Raw genomic sequence first — 22,481 nt, 5'->3', positions numbered from 1 at the left:
CCCCATATGGGGTCGTATTGATCATTACGAACTGTACACGTACATGCGCCCCCATATGGGGTCGTACTTATACTGTAGTTACTGACACGAACCTCGGTAATATTTACCTTTTCCTTTGCAGGGACGCGTTAAATGCTGTTGATTATGAGAGAAGTATTAGCTTGTTAAGACTGGAGCCGTAAAAACGTACGATCCCCGATTTTAGGTCAGGAAATGTTTGTAAATGACGATCTTCCGATTTTAGGTTAGGAAATTTCCGTATAGAATATACTTATATAAGGTAATGAAAATCATGTGAATTTGGTAAATTAGGATGTAACAGAATAATATTATAAGAAGAATTAGTAGTTAAGTAATACTGAACAAGTATATAATTTTGTTTGTATAAATTTTAATTTGAGTAAGAGAACCTAGCAGCGATGATTGTGCAACATGGGAAACCAGTGACTATATTGTTGAAGACGGTCATAATTTTTGCAACAGCTGGCATAGAAACCCGGATTACAGTGGGGATACGTATGCTGAAGACAGTAACATCAGTGTGGATGAACGTGAGAGATCGCTATTTGCTCTGTACTGGGTTCAAAATCACTGTAACTACATACTTAGTCTACATCATCATTGTCCGATTTGTTCAATATATCGTCCAGACTATCTGCACTAAATCTCTTACTGTTCGATTTACTCATAACGACTTAAAAAAGAAAAGGAAACTCTCAGCTCTGCACACTTACATAAACAATCCGTGCGCTAGATAGACAATGACTTTGTCACCCTACAAATCACTTTGACGTACCCATATGGGGTCGCGCCAAAACAGGAATTCAGGAATGGAAGGTGGACTACGCACGCACTTAAATAGACGACCATCAGATGGCAGGAAGAGACTTTATAGATCTTCGAAACACATACTTACTGCGCACCCAAATGGGTTCGCACAGTTCTCGAGTTAGAACGAACGTACGACCCCGTATGGGGACGTGAAGTTCAAAAACTTGACTACTATCACGTACCCAAATGGGGTCGCATGGCACTCAACGTGTTAAAACCAGGTGGTGGGTGTTGAAGACTAAAGAGAGTCTGCCATTCTTCTGGAGCTGTGTTGGTCCACACAGTGGTGTGCCTGGAAAAATGAAATATACATTATCTATCTGTCTGTCTGTCTGTCTGTCTGTCTGTCTGTCTGTCTGTCTGTCTGTCTGTCTGTCTGTCTGTCTGTCTGTCTGTCTGTTCCTTATACAAATCCATACTGTTCCACCAGTCTGAACCAAATTTTTTTATACTTACCTTTTAGCCCTCTCTCCATTCCCTAGATTTAGGCCCTTCGCCACATTAACATAGGCTAACATAGGCAAAATATCAAATTTGTCATATAAGTACGAGACAAAGCTTATTTTAAGCGTCACGATGCGAAGAACAAAACTTGGTAAGGCCCTAAAACCAACCATTATGAGATATTGCCACCACACTACCATTGCTCTAGGAATCTGGTACAGAAACGAACAGCCATAACCATGGCAACGTCAGCTCAAGGATTCTACAGTTGCAAGATTATGGAGCTGTCAACCTAAATTTGTACAGATGTGACTTCTGTGGGATTCATCATTTTTGGGGTCGCTGAGGTGAATAGTGACACTTCACATGTCATTTAAGTCCCATCGACAGGAGGGTGAAAAAGAATATGTCTAAAATAAGCAAAAAAGACCAATATTAGTGTAAAATCCATAGTTTTCGGTGTCACTGACAGGAACTGTGACACTCTGGATGTTGTGTCAGCCCCAGTTAGAATGGAGGTTGAGAAGGGGTGAAAAAGAATGTCCAAAATGACCAAAATTATGGATGTAGGCGTAGCTCTCGAGTAAACTTCAAACGACCAATATTAGTATTGAATCCACAGTTTTCAGGGTCGCTGAGATGAACTTTGTCGATCTGGATACCGTTTAATTCCAAGTTCAGCCTCCATTGGCGTGGGGGTTCAGAAGGGATGAAAAAAGGAAATGTTCAGAATGAGAGAAGTTTTCTGGGTACCGAGGCGGATTGGTGACAGTCCCAGTGACGTGCGTCATAACTAGAGATGGAAATTATAGGCACTAAAACTGTTAAAATAGGCAGGCATACAGGCTCTTAAATTAGCCAAAATAGGTATTTAAATAGGCACTAACATGTAAAATAGGCAACAAAATAGGCATTAAAAATTACTTATAATTTAATAACACACTCAATTACTATAAAAGGAATTTACAAGCAACGTTTCAGTGTTTTCCGGTAACAATCTTGTTCTCCTCTCTTGCACAATGTTTTTGTACTGAGAGAAAGTTCTCTCAACATCAGATGAAGTGATTGGACAAAACTTCAATGAAGTCACTTCATCTGGTTTTATTTCACTGACAGCGGCTGCCTTCTCAGAGGTTCGGTCGAAACTTCCCCCGACTTCTTCCACAATCCTAAATGATCCCACCAGGGGCATTCCACTCTTCTCCAACTTCTCCAGCTTGTTGAAATTTGAAGATGTTCTGGTTTATGCAGGGGCATATTAGCTCCCAACATTACAGAGCATAGGTGTGAAAAAAATAGTTGTTGGTCGCTTCCCAAACTGGATTGATAGAAAGGCTGCGTTGATGCGTATTTCTGTACTCGTATCAGATGCGTCGCAGTATTCCTAAGTTGATCTTTGTGGCATTTTTCTCACATTTGATCTGAAAAATAATAAAATTGACATAAATTACAATTTCTACAGTTGGACTGATTGGCAATAATGCATTTGTTTCATAAAAAAAGACTATTCTACTTTTAAGTAGGAACAAGGGAATTAGTAGTTTACATGGAAGTACACTATGTCCTCAGGGATTTTGTTATAATTTGGCAATATCGTGTCGAGTTTATTGGGTGAAAAATACAATAAAAAAGACGTGAAATGATACCGGAGTAGCGTAGAGGAGAGATCCGTCCTTTATGCTTGCCACCAAGTATTCTTACTTATATAGAAGATTGAAAACGGAGGCACTATAAATCTCAGATTTGTGAACATTTTGTTTCTATTCACTGGCTTTGGTCAGCCAGGTCAGATGTCACGGAGACTATTTTCAGTTGTCTGCAATAGATCCTACAAAGTTTGTGCCCACAAGGCCGCCACCCACGTTGAAAATTCAAAACTGCGTAATTTGAAATTGTTGTGACATGCACGCATAACCTTATTTTTGTCACAATTTAGCAAGACTCTTGAGGGGATTCTAGAGGCTTGTTAACCTGGGAGCTTATGCCCGTCATACTCTCTTTGTTCCCCCCCCCCCCCCAAGCACAACGGTTACTAACCGGACCTCACCAGTCCAGACCGACGGTCTTTTCGCTGGCCTGGTCTTGTAAAGATAGTTTTGGCAACCTCGTAAAACACGCTGTGGCATCGTCCTAGCCGGGCTACATTGGATCTGTAACTTGTGTTTCGTGAAGGCTTAGCGGAAGTGTAAAAGGATTCACGATTTTTAAAGGGAGTTTTAAAAGTTACACTTCAGTGGTAAATCTCTCTATTTTCATAGGAAATAAATCACAATTGAAAATGCCGATTTAATTTTCATCCATTCTGTGACAAGCGACCGCCGGAGTTCTAAATCCTTGTTCAGCAATTTAATAATTATTTACATTTTAGCAATATAAATTATTGAAAGTTCATGACTAATACAGCATTGCAGCAAAACAACTTGCCACAATACATAAATTAATAGGCCTATATATGCTGCGATGAAATGTGATCATAGTTCTCAATCACAATAAAGATAAAAGGAACAAACGAACTTACCTCCTTACAGCAAGCTTGACAGACTACCCTTCCATCCGTAGTGAAATTGGGATCCCCTGTGATCCGCTGCTTCAGCCAGTAGGACTTTGATTTTTCTTTGGGCATTGCTGCAAACAAACTTCTTCTTCACAATAAATCACAACACGTTCTGAACATAAAGCGTACGCGTACACTAGTTCGCATCGAAAGGGAGGTACAGGGCATATGGGTTGTGCAACATAGTTCGACGTTGACTGGTTCTCGCATATGTCTTAGGAGGTTGGAGGGTTTGAAGCTTCAAGATCAAATTGTTCCTTGTTTCTGCTGTTGGTGACTACTGAGAATTCTCATTTTTGTTCGTGGGGTAAACAGATATTGATAAAAAACATAATTCTGTTGAGCACACTAGCTACCATATAGCACTAGCACTGGAAGAAAATCGGCTTTTTAAAAATACAGTCAAAAGGCATCAAATAGGCAATTATACTCCAAATAGGCACAAACCCATGAAATAGACATTTATAGGCACAATAAAACCAATGAAATATAGCTAAAAGACCCTAAAATGGATTTATATCTCAAAAGCCTAGGTTTCTGAACACAGGAATAAAATAGGCAAATCCCCTTTATTGGTTGTTTGAAAGGATCAATTACTTCCCAGGCAATGTAGTGTGCCACAAGAAAATACTTTAATGCCAAACTAAATAGTCTCAAATTAAAACTTGAAGTTATACACATAACAATATATCTAAATCTACAAAAAATTCATAACCTATCAGTCAACGTCACTGTACCGGGCGGTACACCTCTACACCGTTTATTTAAAAGTTGCGCCAGTTGAAACTCCTCTTCTGGAGGAAGGTTGAACTTTATCTACTCTATTAATTCTCTACCTTCTCAGAAGATGTCACCACGTGGAAAATTTTGAGTTTTTGAACTGTGTCACTTTTGATGTGTTTTTGTTTCGCTTGAAGTAAGAAGTGTGAACTTTCTCTTCTAGAGGACACTACTGAAGATCAACAATAGTGCACCCTAGTGCGGAGTCAAAGAACTATTTTGTTGGAGAAATTTTTATTTCAAAAGTTTGGGTTTTGTTAAATTTCTTTCTGTTATTGTTTAAGTTGGCTGTATACCCCTCTTTTTCCCCTTGTTTTAGATTTATCCAATCCCGAATTTCTTTTAGTAATTTCTGACCAATCTAGTGTATCTTCCCCCAACTTGTATCTGTTGCGGGGTCCTATCCAATAAAAACATTGTGGGCGGGTGTTTTCATTCCCCTAACGCCTAGAAACTTCCGCGAGAGTATATAAACTGCTGATTTTAGGGTCTCTGGGCCACTTCTGTTCCATCTTTCAGTGTGTTAAGTACATAGCAGGAGGCGGGAAGCGCCTCTTTCCTCGGCGGCGGTCAACAATAAGGTAATGGCCGATTAATAAATTCTTTCTTTTCTTGCTCAGCAGTTTAACTTTCGGGGCGGGTTCTAAGCGTTCAACCATGTAACCTTTTCCTAAAATGTAAAAACAACTGGTATCTATTCTATTTTAAAACGACATATCGGGATAGAGAGTGCTTAACCCTCTCGATTTCCCACTCACATTGTCTTGAGGTGAACTTATTCTCTCAACCAATTCTTCCGTAATGTAATGTAAATTGCTATTAAGTCACCTCTGTAGTATGGGATTAGCCCTTGTAATAACGGCCTAGTGCCAAAGTAGGTTTTAAAATCAAAATGTATTAGGATTGCAAGTTCGCCTCCTCTCAAATTGTTTTAGAGGTCATTCAATTAACCTGCTTTTCATTTAATAGACCTCAGTAGATTGGGTATTTTACCCCTGTGTATATGTCCTTGGAGGACAGCTTAAAGGTAGAATTCTGAGTGGCCTGTGATAGGCTTGTATTTTAAGGGGAAGTAACCCTTTCTTGAAAGTTGTGGTTTCTGCCTCAAGGAGGCTTTTTCGATGTAATTGGAAACTGGTGTTTCTGGCATGATTGGGGGTTTTCGGCCCCTTTGTTGAATGGTTTATATTGTAAAGTTGGGGCTCATTGCTCAAGACTTATGTATCTGATTCTTGAAGCCCCGAAGGGGGTAACCGTGTAAGTTGTATATTTCAAATCGTGTTTCTGCTACTAAGTACCTGTTCTATTTGTTGTTACTTAATTTTGAAAAGAAAATATAACCTGGTTAAATTTTACTTAGTTTCTCTTCCGTAGCTTGAGACCCGTTCACGCCCGCACCTTCTTTCTCCTCTACCTACCACTAAAACACGGTAACAGTCACAATAAAAATATCTACAAAAATTCTCTTCAAACAGAAAATATGTATCCTAAAAGTAAACATTAAAAAAAGTACTGAAGCAGTCCCAGGCACTAGAGCTTAACACTCAGGATAATCAATGAGCTCACAAGACTGCAGGTTTATAAAGTTATGGAAAAATCACTGGCACTGAGGCTTTGGACCATTTTGAAATAGAAAGAGCAACTGAGATGAATACTGCCCAGATAGATGTACTATGAGGCAGACGAGGTTCCTACATGTTCCTTCACAGGTTTCTCTGTTACAGGTTGACAAGGAGCTGCTAACCAGCACTTCAGTGGCGAGTCCTTGTCAGCGCTTAGCCATTCAGATGCGCATCTCAGAGAAGCTGATCTTTAAGAGAGCACTGGAGTACGTAGAGCAGCACGTCCGGCCCTGATGCGTGTCGTTGACAAGATCATTGAATGCTTCATTGTATTCATTCATTATTTATTTATGTATTTATTTGATTGATCGTGGTTTAGTTTCATAACAACAGGCATTCTTCTAGTCAGTGAGACTGTAAACATAAATTTGTGAAGTGGTACTTTTATTTACTTGCATATGAGGAGTGAAGTAAAATGGCTAGCATTGTCCACATAGTTTCTCAGATCTGCCCTCTTTCACACAAGGCTAGCAATAGCAAGCTGTATGCTAGAGGCTAGGGAGAGTACACAATCTATCCAGATCATGATTTTTTAATTCTTTTTTTTTTTTTTTACAATTTGTTTTACGTGATATAGATGTTGATCCCCATAGGGAACTTTAAATATTTGTCCTGAATGAGTACTTAGCACACGAGGGCAAAACGCAGGCAACCAAGAATGAGTTAGCTGGAAAATTTATAATGTCCAATAACGGACCATTATATTGGTATTATAAATTTACTCATTCAGGACAAATATTTAAAGTTCCCTATGGGAATCAACATCTATATCATCTGATGGCCAGGCAGGCATCAATTTTTGGAAATGAGACATAGCTCTCATAGTGCATTGGCACTGCTGGTGGCTTCAAGTAGCCTATGCAGTGGCCTCCACGGTATGCACTAGCCTTGCGTCTTGGGAGGTGTACTAAGTCCCAACTGACGAGCCCAACTTAGCACATGAGGGCGAAACGCAGGCAACCAAGAATAAGTTAGCTGGAAAATTTATAATGTCCAATTTGTTTTACGTCGCACCGACAAAGATATGTCTTATGGCGACGATGGGATAGGAAAGTGCTACAAATGGGAAGGAAGCGGTCTTGGCCTTAATTAAGGTACAGCCCCAGCATTTGGCTGGTGTGAAAATGGGAAACCACAGAAAACCCTCTTCATGGATGCCGACTGTGGGATTGAAACCCAGATTTTGATTTGGTACATAGAAAGGGTATCATTAAAACAACTGTCATATCATTACTATCTTCAAGGAGAAACTGGTAGAGAATCGTTAAGAAATGAACTTAATGTATTAACAGATTATTCTGCTAATAATTCATTTTTTAAAATTATGTCAGCTGTTATTTAAATACCTCAGGAGATAAATTTTGCACATTAAGTTCTGCTACTCCATTGCCAGTGAAGGGAGTGTTTTAGGCTGTTCCATGCCGCTACAAGTAGCTCAACCTTCTTCCCTGCAGTCTGTGTCACTATCGACCACCAGTGAAATCTGTTTGGACAGAGAACAAGCTTTAAACTGAGTCTTCTTTGGCTTCTGGGATGTTAGGCCTGTGCATGTCCAGTGTTTCACCCAGAATGTGTCATTTGGGTTCCAAGACGCTACTAAATTCTTATTTGTCTCCAGAAGTGTAAGGTTTTTCAGTCTGTGGACACTGATTCATTATAAAAAGATAACATTTAATTAAAATCAGGAATGATATGCAAGTTGTGAATTCACTGTTGCAACCAAATATGTTGACATATCAGTGAAATCTCAAAGAAAGTACCAAATCAGCAATATATGCAGAAATAGATGAGGAAATGTTAGTGTTCTGGACTGCTGTCAACAAACTCCACCAACTTTTGATAGCAGACATGGTGTAACGAGAAGTGTGTGTGCTGGATGCTTGGTTACCTCAGACCAGAAGTTTGGTAGATTATTCACTTGAAACATTGGTATGTAATGGTTCATAATAGCATTTTAAACTGGAATATTTAATTAATTGTTTTACGATGTATTTTGAAGTATATTATGTGTAAATAGATTTGCTATTGTGATTTTTTTTAAATATGCACATTTAAGACCACCCCCACCCCCTAATTTTTGGGGAGTTTAAAAATAGGAAAGAATGGTATCTTGTAAGCAAGGAAATGTGGTAATACCAGTAATCCTGACAGACTTATTCTCAGAAAGAAGGGAAATTTATTTTGAAGTTTTAAAGTAGAAAATAAATGTATTTTAGGAGGAATGTAACTGTGGAGGAAAGACAATTGGTGCATAGGTATTACTAACGAAATGTATTAACAGATACTTGTTAGTGTCTTTTGTAAGGTTATTTTTGTCATCATGATATTTTAAAACCTGCTGATTGTTGTAAGTTGTATGTAAGGCTCCTTTTGAATCTTGTACAAGTAAGAAACATGGCTGGTTCAGATACAGGCTGAATTTCATTTACCAAATTATGTAAGGAACATTACCTGCCTCCACACTTTGTAATGAGAAAAGGGTTCATGAAGACCTTCGACTGCATGACCAATGGGTTCGCATCACTGAGGAGTATGTTCAAAATAGATTTCTTTCTCCTATCACAAAGGCTATGCTGTAACGCAACTGTAACTGGAATTCTCGTGAGGAAATGCCTAATGCTATGAAATTGATCAAAGGTCTTATTCAACCATTTTGTAATTGTTCTTGTAATTGTTTACTGGCCTGATGTAATTTAAAAACATTTTGACCTGATTATAACCCTACAGGCAGTTCAAAATATAATAGGAAATGAATCTCTTGAGATAGTTCAGTTCTTTGAACTTGTGGAACAACTTCCAATTCCTTTTGCAAATTGATTTTATTGGACTCATATCCATGTATTGCTGTAAATATTGCGCGCTTTGCTTTGTCCATTACTTCTCCAGGGTTGCCTCGGAATTCTTTGATTGCCGAGTTGGAGCAACTTGTTTACACCACTTTCAAGAAAACCAACATCTGAGAAATGGGTCTGTAAAGTTAAATGTGACATGTTTTATTTTATTTCTCTGTCTTGAAAACAATTGGTTAAATTTATTTATGTACTTTATTGAGGCAAATGGAAATAATTATATAGAATCTTGAAAAGAAATTGTATAATTGCATTTTGAACGTTTTTGTACATTAATAATTTTCAGTTTTTTAAAACAACTTTTACTGGACTTTGTGTGTTTTGTGAGGGTAGATAATCTGAATGAATTACTATACAGTGGACATCAGCTCGAGAGTGGACCCTTAGTCAGATGTTATGTTCATAGATTGCAATGGTGTTTTTTCTTCCGACTCCACACATCGGCTGGCGGTGTTACAGGGGGCATGAGGGGAGCAGTAGTTTGACACCGTTAGATACTGACCTAAATTGCTGTTTCTATATGGTCCCTATTTCTTGTACTCAAGCGAGGAACTTACGGGACAGCCAAACGTCGTGCAGGATAAGAAGTGTACACTAGATCCAGATGAAGGTCTTTTAAAAAATATATATATATATTCTTGAACTCCTGTGCAATGCTGGGATCTGCTGGTAGTCTTTTACCATAACTGTCTACCATGTGTATGCCATGCCATTTTTCCAGAAGGCAAGCCATCCATCACTGGTTTGATCTTGCCACCCTTTCCAGTTTTTTAATAAATAATACCAGTTTGATGTTTTCGGTTCTTTTATGACACCTTTCTATAAAGGACAGGCATAAATTGTTATTGATGATTTCATTTCTTTTTGAGATTCCACCCGAGTACCATAATTTTGGAGAGATTTTCAATTGCGGTGCTCATTTTTAAAATTCATATTTGTGATGAATTTCATTTCTGTTGACTGGATTTTACCATTTGCCTTCAATCAATCACTACTGATGTGCATTTAGGGCAGTCGCCCAGGTGGCAGATCATTTACTGTACTTTTGGCAATTCCTAATTCGTTACAAATTGCACTAATTTCTGCTGGATTGTTAAAACTTTGCATTTTCTTTTCCCAGCACTAATTTTATTATTCAAATGATTGCACACCTGCTTACTGTACTCAGGAAATCCACAAACTGACTAAAGACAGTCTCCACTCTTGTCGAGACAGTATGCAAGACCTAGATCAGAGAAGGCATGCACTGTGTTATTAATAAAGAAGAAATTGCTTGCCCTAGTTATTCTATGGTGTGTAAATATTGTATTTTTACTCTTTATTATGTGGCTTTTGTAAAGATCTCCCATGCTCTGTTGTACAAAATGTAGCAGGAAGTATTTTTGATATAACTACAGTTCATTTGCTATTTGTGAATGTATGTAAATAGAGCTTCTTTTGGTGCTTGGCTGTTTAGTGCACTGGGAGTCATGAAGTTCCCACATAACAAATTGTCAAGATGAGCATGTACTGGTGTGTAGGGTTAAATGGCGTAGGTTATAGAGGAAACTGTCTTTGATTTGTGAAAACTAAAATTGTAATAATACAAAAGGAACATATAAAAAGCACAGATCACACTGCCCCGTTACATTGTCAAACACCGCAACTACAACCATAACGGCCAGCCCAAAGTATGAACTAGCAGTTACACTACTGCCACAGTTCATAAGAAATAAGTGGAAGCCCAATCAGACACTATACACTCCACACAAACAACAAGAAAGAAAGAAAGAAAGAAAGAAAAACTTACCTTAACAAGTGGAGAAGTGTCACAACAAGCCATGGATAATAAAATTAATCACTGTACTGGACATCAGAACACGAAAGAAATGAAAGAAAGAACACCTTTACTTTAAGAAAAATAAAATGATTTATTAATGAGAAGTTAAATTGAAATCTAAAACAACGAAAGCGTCAACACAGGAAAATGAATAAATGCAAAAGTTAAATTAAGATAAAATGATTAACAGTTATTTAACATTACTCAAAAGGATCGATTCGACCTAAGTCAAGTAAAATCTAAGAGGCCTCAAACACTAGATGAAAAAGGAAAATTGAGATAAATTTGTTCGTTAATAATATTTTAAAAGGTGCAACCTGAACCACGGAGTTCAGCCCAACAGGAAGAAACTTCAACAGCACAGATCAAATAATCAGTACTACGCTTCATTCAAGGAGCAAATCAGTGGAAAATAAAATACAATACTGCAACCACAGTATCAAAATTGCATTAAGGCAAGGGGAAATTGATATCAAAATGGGAACGCCACACGAGCTAGTAATATCACAGGTCACCAGAAATAATCATCATGCCTTCTTCCAACCTTCTTTTCTTTTTATTTTTAACAATGAACAATAACCAGTCGCCATGGCAATGAAGGCCGTGAATTTGAGTGTAAATAGGTAACCATGGAAACAAGCCCGAACAACAAGGAGAAAAACATAATTCAACGAGAAAGAAAAAAAACGAGGATCCCAGAAAATTAACATAAGATCAAGAAACTTAAATAAAATTTCCTTCCTCTTGGTCGGAACTCGTATGATTCAACCTTTACCTTACGGGGTGCTTTGACACCGTTTCAACAAAATATAACATGTTATTCCAAATGCTCAATGTATATAGAAAATAAATTAATAAATTTAGTTTCACCCCAAGTATAAGTACACTCCAGTACACTCACAAAGCCATGAACCAAACAGTTACAATGAACCCGAATTATGTTCATATTTAATGATTTTTTTTTTTTTGAGTTGAAGAACCAAAAATTCAATTTAGAGTTCCAAACACCTAAACATTCTAGTTAATTTTTAAAACAGTTCCAGTACACGAAGAAGCGAAGCAAATCCATTATTGAAGATAAGGCGAAGCGCCATTTTTTTCTTACGTACAGTACATGATGTAGGAAAAAATTAAGATATACACCCTGGTGACACTCCCGAGATGAAAACCACGAAAAAAAGGAACTGAGGGCGTGAGAGAAGGAGCCCTCTCACAGTTTTCCTCAGCCGAAGTCCATTGCTCCAGGTGAAATCTCCACCTTCACGAGACACATGCAAAGCGCGTCCATCTTCAACTAGACGCAAGCACAAGAATGACTCTCTCGCCTTGGCCAAGGCTCAACAAGGCAACGTTCTCTCCGAGACGAGCTCTCATTGGTCAAGGAGTGGAGCATCGTAGTTCAAGCTCTCTGCACAGATGTCAGTACGTACAAGGAGCCCTTCTTAGATCGGATCGTCACACAAACTGAAGCGCCAGCTCGGAGTAGTAGTTAATAATAAAACCAGAAGTGGTAGGGGAAGGCGGCAAGGCGAATACAATAAAATTAAGGTTGTAAGGTACCAATTTCCACAGGGATTAGCCCAGGTCCAAAAACGTTAAGAGGGAGAAGACGAATGAATGTGACACCTCGGTGTCAACACATGTTCTCTATTTACTCTCGAGAACTTCACTCTATATCTCTTTCAACTTTGACAGTTTGAAACAATTGTGAGCAAGAACTTGATGCACTTTCATTGAGGCCAAACATGTTATATGTATCAGTCAAACATATTGAAATATATTATTTTGTGTTTTACACGCTGAGTTTTGTTCTCTCACATTCCTCTCTTGCAGCAACCCTATGGACTTAACGACCTGCAGCTTTGTCTCCTACAAAGTACACCACTCTTAGATCTGCCTGTGACACATCTAGGTCAGGTGAGTAGTCCAGGAGTTCTCTCCACAAGTTTGCTGGCAACAACTACATTGACTTTCAAGTTCGATCTGACCTGCCGTGCTTTCTTTGGTCTATGATGATTGCATTTTCGTATCCAGGTCTCATCATTGCTTGTGATTATGACGTTCTCATCTTCATTATTGAATTCAGAAAGTTCCAGACAGTTAGGAACTCCGTTGCTTACAAGGAGTGGATGAGGGGACCATAAGAAAGCAATGTACTAGAATTTAGTTGCCATTTTAAGCTGTAAGATCCTGAAATCAACACGGAAATGTTGAGGCATACGTCACAGTGAGAGTGGACACACCTTGCAGGGAAAGGAGGGAGCATTCCTCCTCTATTCAGCAAAGTGTTGATTAGGGTAGATTATTTAAAATAAAACTTTATAACTGCAACAACAATAAAACTGATGTTTTCAAGACATTCCAGATTGATTTATACTGCGCTCAATATAAACAGTTTTATTTTCTGATATTTATTCATTCAAAGAAAATTGTGCTTTTTTTGCTATTTGCTTTACATCAGACACAGATAGGTCTTATGGCAACGATGGGATAGGAAAGGCCTAAGAATGGGAAGGAAGTGGCTGTGGCCTTAATTAAGGTATAGCCCCTGCATTTGCCTGGTGTGAAAATGGGAAAACACGGAAAACCATCTTCAGGGCTGCCGACACTGGGGTTCGAACCCACTATCTCCCGGATTCAAACTCACAGCCGCGCGCCCCTAACTGCACGGCCAACTCGCCCGGTATATAATTTCCTTGCTACAATCTACGGTACAGAGTTTAAGCGTACAAGCTATGATTCACAATTCCTTGGACGGACATGACAGTATTTCCATTTTTGAAAAGGTAAAATTCCTGTTATTCATTATGCAAATGTAATAATTACATAATTGAACAAGTTCACTGTTTGATTTTGCACCCCAGATATGGTATATGTGAATGGCACCCCAGAAGATGCCTCGAATGAGTCCAAATGGAGACAGGCTGTGGGAGAATAACGCTGTAAAGGTGAAGATGATGTTGAAAGCAAAGATGGCATCAGTAATCTCGATGAAGCTCTCCCAGAGTTTCATGGCATGGCTCAGAAGCTTGATTTGTGCCGAGCATCCCCTTTGGGAAAATGGTACTTTTTCTCTGCTCCTGAAGAATCTTATCATTTTACATTATCTTAGGGTATTCAAGAGATTAGTGAACCACTGAATTCCTTCATCCCTAAGATTCTTCCACGCATTGATGCGAATATCATTAAGACTTGGAGATTCCCTTCATTACTTCTTCGTAAGTCACATTATGAACCAGGCCTTAGAGTTCCCCTCATTCAGTATCTCCTGAAAGTAGAATTTGCAGCGTCTCCTTATTTTGTTTTCCGTCGTCAAACAACTCTGTTTTCAACTTTGACGCACCTAATGTGCATAATATCTATTTTAGCTCTTTCCCGTGCCTTATCAAGCATAAAGAGCTCCCTCTTTTGTTTCTAGTTAATGATACATACATCATCATTATAGACTGTTATGCCTTTCAGCGTTCAGTCTGCAAGCCTCTGTGAATTTACTAAACGTTGCCACAATCCTCGATTTGCAACTAGAATTGTGGCCTCATTTAGTTCTATACCTCTTATCTTTAAATCGTTAGAAACCGAGTCTAACCATTGTCGTCTTGGTCTACCTCTACTTCTCTTACCCTCCATAGCAGAGTCCATTATTCTCCTAGGTAACCTATCCTCCTCCATTCGCTTCTCATGACCCCACCACCAAAGCCAGTTTATGCGTACAGCTTCATCCATCAAGTTCATTCCTAAATTAGCCTCTATCTCCTCATTCCGAGTACCCTCCTGCCATTGTTCCCACATGTTTGTACCAACAATCATTCTTGCTACTTTCATGTCTGTTACTTCTAACTTATGAATAAAGAGATTCTGAGTCCACCCAGCTTTCGCTCCCGTAAAGCAAAGTTGGTCTGAAAACAGACCGATGTAAAGATAGTTTCGTCTGGGAGCTGACTTCCTTCTTACAGAATACGGTTGATCGCAACTGTGAGCTCACTGCATGAGCTTTACGACACCTTGATTCAATCTCACTTACTATATTACCATCCTGGGAGAACCCACAACCTAAATACTTGAAATTATCAACCTGTTCTAGCTTTGTATCACCAATCTGACATTCAATTCTGTTGAATTTCCTACCTACTGACATCAATTTAGTCTTTGAGAGGCTAATTTTCATACCATACTCATTGCACCTATTTTCAAGTTCCAAGATATTGCACTGCAGGCTTTCGCCACAGTCTGCCATTAAGACAAAGTCGTCAGCATAGGCCAGACTGCTTATTACATTTCCACCTAACTGAATCCCTCCCTGCCATTTTATACCTTTCAGCAGATGATCCATGTAAACTACGAACAGCAAAGGTGAAAGATTACAGCCTTGTCTAACTCCTGTAAGTACCCTGAACCAAGAACTCATTCTACCATCAATTCTCACTGAAGCCCAATTGTCAACATAAATACCTTTGATTGATTTTAATAATCTACCTTTAATTCCATAGTCCCCCAGTATGGCGAACATCTTTTCCCTCGGTACCTTGTTATATGCCTTCTCTAGATCTACAAAACATAAGTATAACTGCCTATTCCTCTCGTAGAATTTTTCAATTACCCGGCGCATACTGAAAATCTGATCCTAACAGCCTCTCTGTGGTCTGAAACCACACTGGTTTTCATCCAACTTCCTCTCAACGACTGATCGTACCCTCCCTTCCAAGATGCCAGTGAATACTTTGCCTGGTATACTAATCAGTGAGATACCTCGATAGTTGTTGCAATCCTTCCTGTTCCCTTGCTTATAGATACGTGCAATTTCTGCCTTTGTCCAATCTGAAGGTACCTTACCAACACTCCATGCTAATTTTACTACTCTATGAAGCCATTTCATCCCTGCCTTCCCACTATACTTCACCATTTCAGATCTAATTTCATCTAGTTAATGATGTAGTAGGCAATATCCTTCGTATTTTTGCCACACGTATGGCTTTCATAGCTGCTTGGTACTTGATAAGGTCAGCATTGTGAACGTCTTCTCGAAGTCTAGCTTGGTGGAATCTCCACCTCTCCATCTGGTTCTTATTGGCAGATTTTGGCTCCCTGACACTTTCCTTATTTTGACATTAGTCAGGCATTCTGCACTTATCGTTGTTACTCACGTAGTCACCGCTCTTTTCTTGGAGAAGGTATTCAGGCTACCCGATGAACTTTTTCACCTTCATTCAATGATGAATAATCAAATCTATATATTCTTTCGAACCCAAATCTTTCTTGACCTGCATGTCCGGTCAGAATCACCAGCTATGAAGAGATCCTCATTTGGTTGGAATATTTTGGAGAACACAGTCGAACATTGTCCAGAACTCCTCTTTCGTCCATTGACCAGAACTAGCTTTATTTTATCAAATCCTAAAAATAGCAAACATTTGTGAAATGAGATCATTGAAGGAGGTTTGTGCTTCAGACTGAAACTGCCACTAACAATATGAGTGAAATCGATATATCTAGGTCTATTTGTGACATGATAGTTTTGTTCTTTGAATTAAACAAGGACTAAGAAGAGTTATTGTGTGCAGAGACGCAGTAGAGCCCATCGCTGATCATCGTGTACAAGATGATTGAAGTGGTACAACAAATTGAGAGACAGGGAGGACAAAGCAGCTGCTGCATTGGATTACACCTCCTTGCTTCGCAACTTCATCGAACGAGTGGCATAATAACAACAACGCAGAAAACGTCCAGATATTCCGAACATACTTTGGCACCTTTAGCACGGCTGTTTCCCTCAGCACCTCCACTATATTCTCCGTTATATTCTGATCTTATTCACATATTCACTTATTATTTTGTTTACAATTTGCTTTACGTCGTACCGACACAGATGGGTCTTATGGCGACGATGGGATAGGAAAGGCCTAGGAGTTGAAAGGAAGCGGCCATGGCCTTAATTAAGGTACAGCCTGGTGTGAAAATGGGAAACCACGGAAAACCATCTTCAGGGCTGCCGACAGTGGGGTTCGAACCCACTATCCCCCGGATGCAAGCTTACAGCTGCGCGCACCTAACTGCACAGCCAACTTGTCCGGTCTACTTGTTATTGGGGTACCAGTTACCTCCTGTTCTTACGTCAGTTGCCCATAAAACTGACCAGTCAGCCCATCTCGAATTGTATGTGATATTTGATAGCGGATGTACTGGCATCTACCTTGCCTTATTACAACTGTTCTATTTCCATCTCCTTTTGTTCCATGGTTAGTCCCAAGGGATCTTAACGTGGGAGCGTGGGCTGGCGACCCATAGGCGAGTCTTGGCACTGCTTCCACTTATTTCAGTTAGGCTCCTTACCTCCGTATATCCTATCCCACCTCCGTTGGTCAACTCTTGTTCTTTTCTGACTCCGGCGGTATATAGTGTGGTGACCTAGGTAGTCGTCATTTTCACGCCCTTTGTGACCTTTGTGTTAACAAAGGAGGGTTGCCTTCTTGTACTTCCTCTAGTTATTTCCACCACTGTTCCATGGCTTACTCATGTGTACCATTGAAAATCATATAAAGAGTCTTACGATGAGAAGATAAACCCTGTTCTCTTGCATCCCACAACAAAATAAATAAATACATCCCTCACATAATTCACTGGCTGTGTGGACTATGTTTGGAAGTCAAAATAAACCTCCAGTGTACAAGTTGTACAGCAGTTGCCGCACCTGAAGAAGTAGTCAACGTTGAGAAACGGAAGACAGTTATATCAGGTGTGGCGTGTAGTTCCCCTGACTTTTGTTCGCACCTCTTATATTTCTCAAGTTATGTCAAGATAGTCAGATTGATTGATTGGATCATCAGACAACCTTACTAAGGCAAAACAGGCATGAAGAGGTGAACTCGCTGGTGAAGAAATGCAACAGGCTGAGAACAACTTGTTGAAAGTTGTACAGCAGGAATGCTTTCGACATCACAAGCAGGAACTTGAGAAGAAAGTAAGGGTATTCGAGGACATAAAGGGAGTTCTGAGGGTTGAAACAAAACTTACCTTAGGGGAAGAAAGTGAAACATTCACGAAATCCATCTTGTTGCTGTCAAACCGTGCCGTCGTGACCAATTTGATTTGGGACGAACATCATCAGTCACAGCATGCAGGGCTACTGATGCTGTTTGCTAGACTCGGGGCAAGATTCTGAATTCTTGGGGTTAGGAAAGTGGAAAAACAAGTCATTGCAAGATGTGTCAAATGTAAAAGGTACAAGGCTAGTCCTACAGCACCAGCTTTTGCTCCATTGCCCCAGGATAGAGTGGGTACAACAACAGCTTTCGAGGTCTCAGGAGTGGATTATGCCGGACCGGTGTATCTAAAGTCTGGAGAAAAGGCCTGGTTTGTATTATTTATTTGTGCGGTGTATCGTGCGATACATGTGGAGCTGATATAGATGTTGATTCCCATAAGGAATGTGAAATATTTGTCCCGAATGAGTAAATTTATAATACCAATATAAATGGTCCGATGGTTCATGTTTGTGGGTTACTGTAGTCACGTCCTAGTTCGTGAACCATGGGCAACGGCTGAGTGGCCTAGTAAGTGGTCCTGAGAGTCGGGATACCAGTTGCTATGGAATGGGAGTGGGCATCTCGGACATATTCTGAGTCGTGGCCCTCCTTGTGCTCAGGCGGCTAGGACTATACAATTCACCGGTGGTCCATAACCCGTTAGAGGAGAGATCCTCACTTGGACTATGTGCAAGTAGGGCAGCATCCTGCTTCATGAATTAACCGAGCTCAGAACACTTTAAGCAAGCCTCGGACCTATGGGAGTAATGGAGTCCCACTCCCATTTGACAGGCGAGGGACTCCTTGGAAACAACTTGGCGAACGAAATGGAATTCGATGGGGAGCTATCAATATTAATGGGGCTTATGGAAGAAAGAAGGTAGAACTGGCTGTGTCAGCAAAGAGGATGCATCTGGATGTGCTAGGAGTAAGCGATATTCGGGTAAGGGGAGATAATGAGGAAGAGATAGGAGATTATAAAGTGTACTTGACGGGTGTTAGAAAGGGAAGGGCAGAGTCTGGGGTAGGGCTCTTTATCAGGAATACCATTGCACGCAACATAGTTTCTGTTAGGCACGTAAATGAGCAAATGATGTGGGTAGATTTGTCAGTGGGAGGAATTAGGACAAGAATTGTGTCCGTGTATTCACCATGTGAGGGTGCAGATGAGGATGAAGTTGACAAGTTTTATGAAGCATTGAGTGACATCGTGGTCAGGGTGAACAGCAAGGATAGAATAGTGCTAATGGGCGATTTCAATGCGAGAGTTGGGAATAGAACTGAAGGATACGAAAGGGTGATTGGTAAATGTGGGTAAGATATGGAAGCTAATGGGAATGGGAAGAGTTTGCTGGACTACTGTGCTAGTATAGGTTTAGCAGTTACAAATACATTCTTCAAGCATAAGGCTATTCACCGCTACACATGGGAGGCTAGGGGCACCAGATCCATAATAGACTATATCTTAACGGACTTTGAATTCAGGAAATCTGTTAGGAATGTACGAGTTTTTCGCGGATTTTTCGATGATACAGACCACTACCTGATCTGTAGTGAACTAAGTATCTCTAGGCCTAGGGTAGAGAAAGTGAAATCTGTCTGCAAACGAATAAGAGTAGAAAATCTCCAGGATGAGGAAATTAGACAGAAGTACATTGATATGATTAGTGAGAAGTTTCGAACAGTAGACAGTAAGCAGGTTCAGGATATAGAAAGTGAATGGGTGGCATACAGGGATGCTGTAGTAGAAACAGCAAGGGAATGCCTAGGAACAACTGTGTGTAAAGATGGGAAAAGGCGAACATCTTGGTGGAATGATGAAGTGAGAGCAGCCTGTAAACGTAAAAAGAAGGCTTATCAGAAATGGCTCCAAACAAGGGCCGAGGCAGACAGGGATTTGTACGTAGATGAAAGAAACAGAGCGAAACAAATAGTTGTTGAATCCAAAAAGAAGTCATGGGAAGATTTTGGTAATAACCTGGAAAGGCTATGTCAAGCAGCAGGGAAACCTTTCTGGACAGTAATAAAGAATCTTAGGAAGGGAGGGAAAAAGGAAATGAACAGTGTTTTGAGTAATTCAGGTGAACTCATAATAGATCCCAGGGAATCACTGGAGAGGTGGAGGGAATATTTTGAACATCTTCACAATGTAAAAGGAAATCATCCTGGTGGTGTTGCAAACAGCCAAGCTCATGGGGAGGAGGAAAATGGTGTTGGTGAAATTATGCTTGAGGAAGTGGAAAGGATAGTAAATAAACTCCATTGTCATAAGGCAGCGGGAATAGATGAAATTAGACCCGAAATGGTTAAGTATAGTGGGAAGGCAGGGATGAAATGGCTTCATAGAGTAGTAAAATTAGCGTGGAGTGTTGGTAAGGTACCTTCAGATTGGACAAAAGCAGTAATTGCACCTATCTATAAGCAAGGGAATAACTATCGAGGTATCTCATTGATTAGTATACCAGGCAAAGTATTCACTGGCATCTTGGAAGGGTGGGTGCGATCAGTCGTTGAGAGGAAGTTGGATGAAAACCAGTGTGGTTTCAGACCACAGAGAGGCTGTCAGGATCAGATTTTCAGTATGCGCCAGGTAATTGAAAAATTCTACGAGAGGAATAGGCAGTTGTGTTTATGTTTCGTAGATCTAGAGAAAGTATATGACAGGGTACTGAGGGAAAAGATGTTCGCCATACTGGGGGACTATGGAATTAAAGGTAGATTATTAGAATCAATCAAAGGCATTTATGTTGACAATTGGGCTTCAGTGAGAATTGATGGTAGAATGAGTTCTTGGTTCAGGGTACTTACAGGAGTTAGACAAGGCTGTAATCTTTCACCTTTGCTGTTCGTAGTTTACATGGATCATCTGCTGAAAGGTATAAAATGGCAGGGAGGGATTCAGTTAGGTGGAAATGTAGTAAGCAGTTTGGCCTATGCTGACGACTTGGTCTTAATGGCAGACTGTGCCGAAAGTCTTCAGTCTAATATCTTGAAACTTGAAAATAGGTGCAATGAGTATGGTATGAAAATTAGCCTCTCGAAGACTAAATTGATGTCAGTAGGTAAGAAATTCAACAGAATTGAATGTCAGATTGGTGATACAAAGCTAGAACAGGTCGATAATTTCAAGTATTTAGGTTGTGTGTTCTCCCAGGATGGTAATATAGTAAGTGAGATTGAATCAAGGTGTAGTAAAGCTAATGCAGTGAGCTCGCAGTTGCGATCAGCAGTATTCTGTAAGAAGGAAGTCAGCTCCCAGACGAAACTATCTTTACATCGGTCTGTTTTCAGACCAACTTTGCTTTACGGGAGCGAAAGTTGGGTGGACTCAGGATATCTTATTCATAAGTTAGAAGTAACAGACATGAAAGTAGCAAGAATGATTGCTGGTACAAACAGGTGGGAACAATGACAGGAGGGTACTCGGAATGAGGAGATAAAGGCTAATTTAGGAATGAACTCGATGGATGAAGCTGTACGCATAAACCGGCTTCGGTGGTGGGGTCATGTGAGGCGAATGGAGGAGGATAGGTTACCTAGGAGAATAATGGACTCTGTTATGGAGGGTAAGAGAAGTAGAGGGAGACCAAGACGACGATGGTTAGACTCGGTTTCTAACGATTTAAAGATAAGAGGTATGGAACTAAATGAAGCCACAACACTAGTTGCAAATCCAGGATTGTGACGACGTTTAGTGAATTCTCAGAGGCTTGCAGACTGAACGCTGAAAGGCATAACAGTCTATAATGATAATGTATGTATGTATGTATAAATGGTCCGTTATTGGACATTATAAATTTTCCAGCTAACTCATTCCTGGTTGCCAGCGTGCTGCCCTCGTGTGTTAGGTTGGGCTCATCAGTTGGTACCTAGCACACCTACCAACACGCTGGCTAGTGCATTCCCTATGGGAATCAACATCTATATCATCTGATGGCCAAGCAGGCATCAGTTGTTGGTAAAGAGAAAAAGTCTCTCATAGTGCATTGGCCCTGCCGGTGGCTTCAAGTAGCCTACGCAGTGGCCTCCACGGTATGCACTAGCCAGTGTCTTGGTACCAACTGATGAGCCCAACCTAGCACACGAGGGCGAAACACTGGCAACCAGGAATGAGTTAGCGGGATAATTTATAATGTCCAATGATGGAGCATTTATATTGGTATTACATCTGGAGCTGGTGCAGTCTTTGACAATTGATGCTTTCATTCTGGTGTTAAGAAGATTTATTGTCCGGTGTGGAAGAATTTCTGTGCTGTACTCAGACAATGGGATTTAATAATGCCCTTAAAACGTTGGATTGGGATGAAATGTCACCCACTCGGCTGTAAGAAAGATTACTTGGAAATTCATCCCACGTACAGCAGCCTGGTGGGGAGGATGGTGGGAGAGACTAGTCAGAACAGTGAAAGAACTGGTGCGACAAATCTTGAGAGGAGCCTCTGTATATTATGAAGAGTTATATGCTGTGTTATGTGATTGTGAGGTGACGATCAACTCTAAACCTGTTACAAACATTGCGGCCAATTTGGCTGAACTAAAGCCTTTGATACTAGCAATATTTTT

General features: G+C 40.1%; 1 protein-coding gene across 1 annotated transcript in view; it reads left to right on the top strand.

Moving 5' to 3' along the window:
- Positions 1-12,694, top strand: part of Setd3 (SET domain containing 3) — a 275,592-nt gene extending 262,898 nt beyond the window's left edge. The window contains exon 10 of the mRNA XM_067155272.2: positions 6,334-12,694. Coding sequence (XP_067011373.2) covers positions 6,334-6,465 — 132 coding nt within the window. The 3' untranslated portion in view covers positions 6,466-12,694. The remainder of the gene's footprint in view (positions 1-6,333) is intronic.
- Positions 12,695-22,481: the final 9,787 nt, after the last annotated feature.

The sequence above is a fragment of the Anabrus simplex genome, chromosome 11 (genome assembly GCF_040414725.1).
Source record: "Anabrus simplex isolate iqAnaSimp1 chromosome 11, ASM4041472v1, whole genome shotgun sequence".
Classification (NCBI taxonomy): Eukaryota; Metazoa; Arthropoda; class Insecta; order Orthoptera; family Tettigoniidae; genus Anabrus; species Anabrus simplex.
Note: the sequence above shows the minus strand (reverse complement) of the source record. Positions and strands in the feature narration are given on the sequence as shown.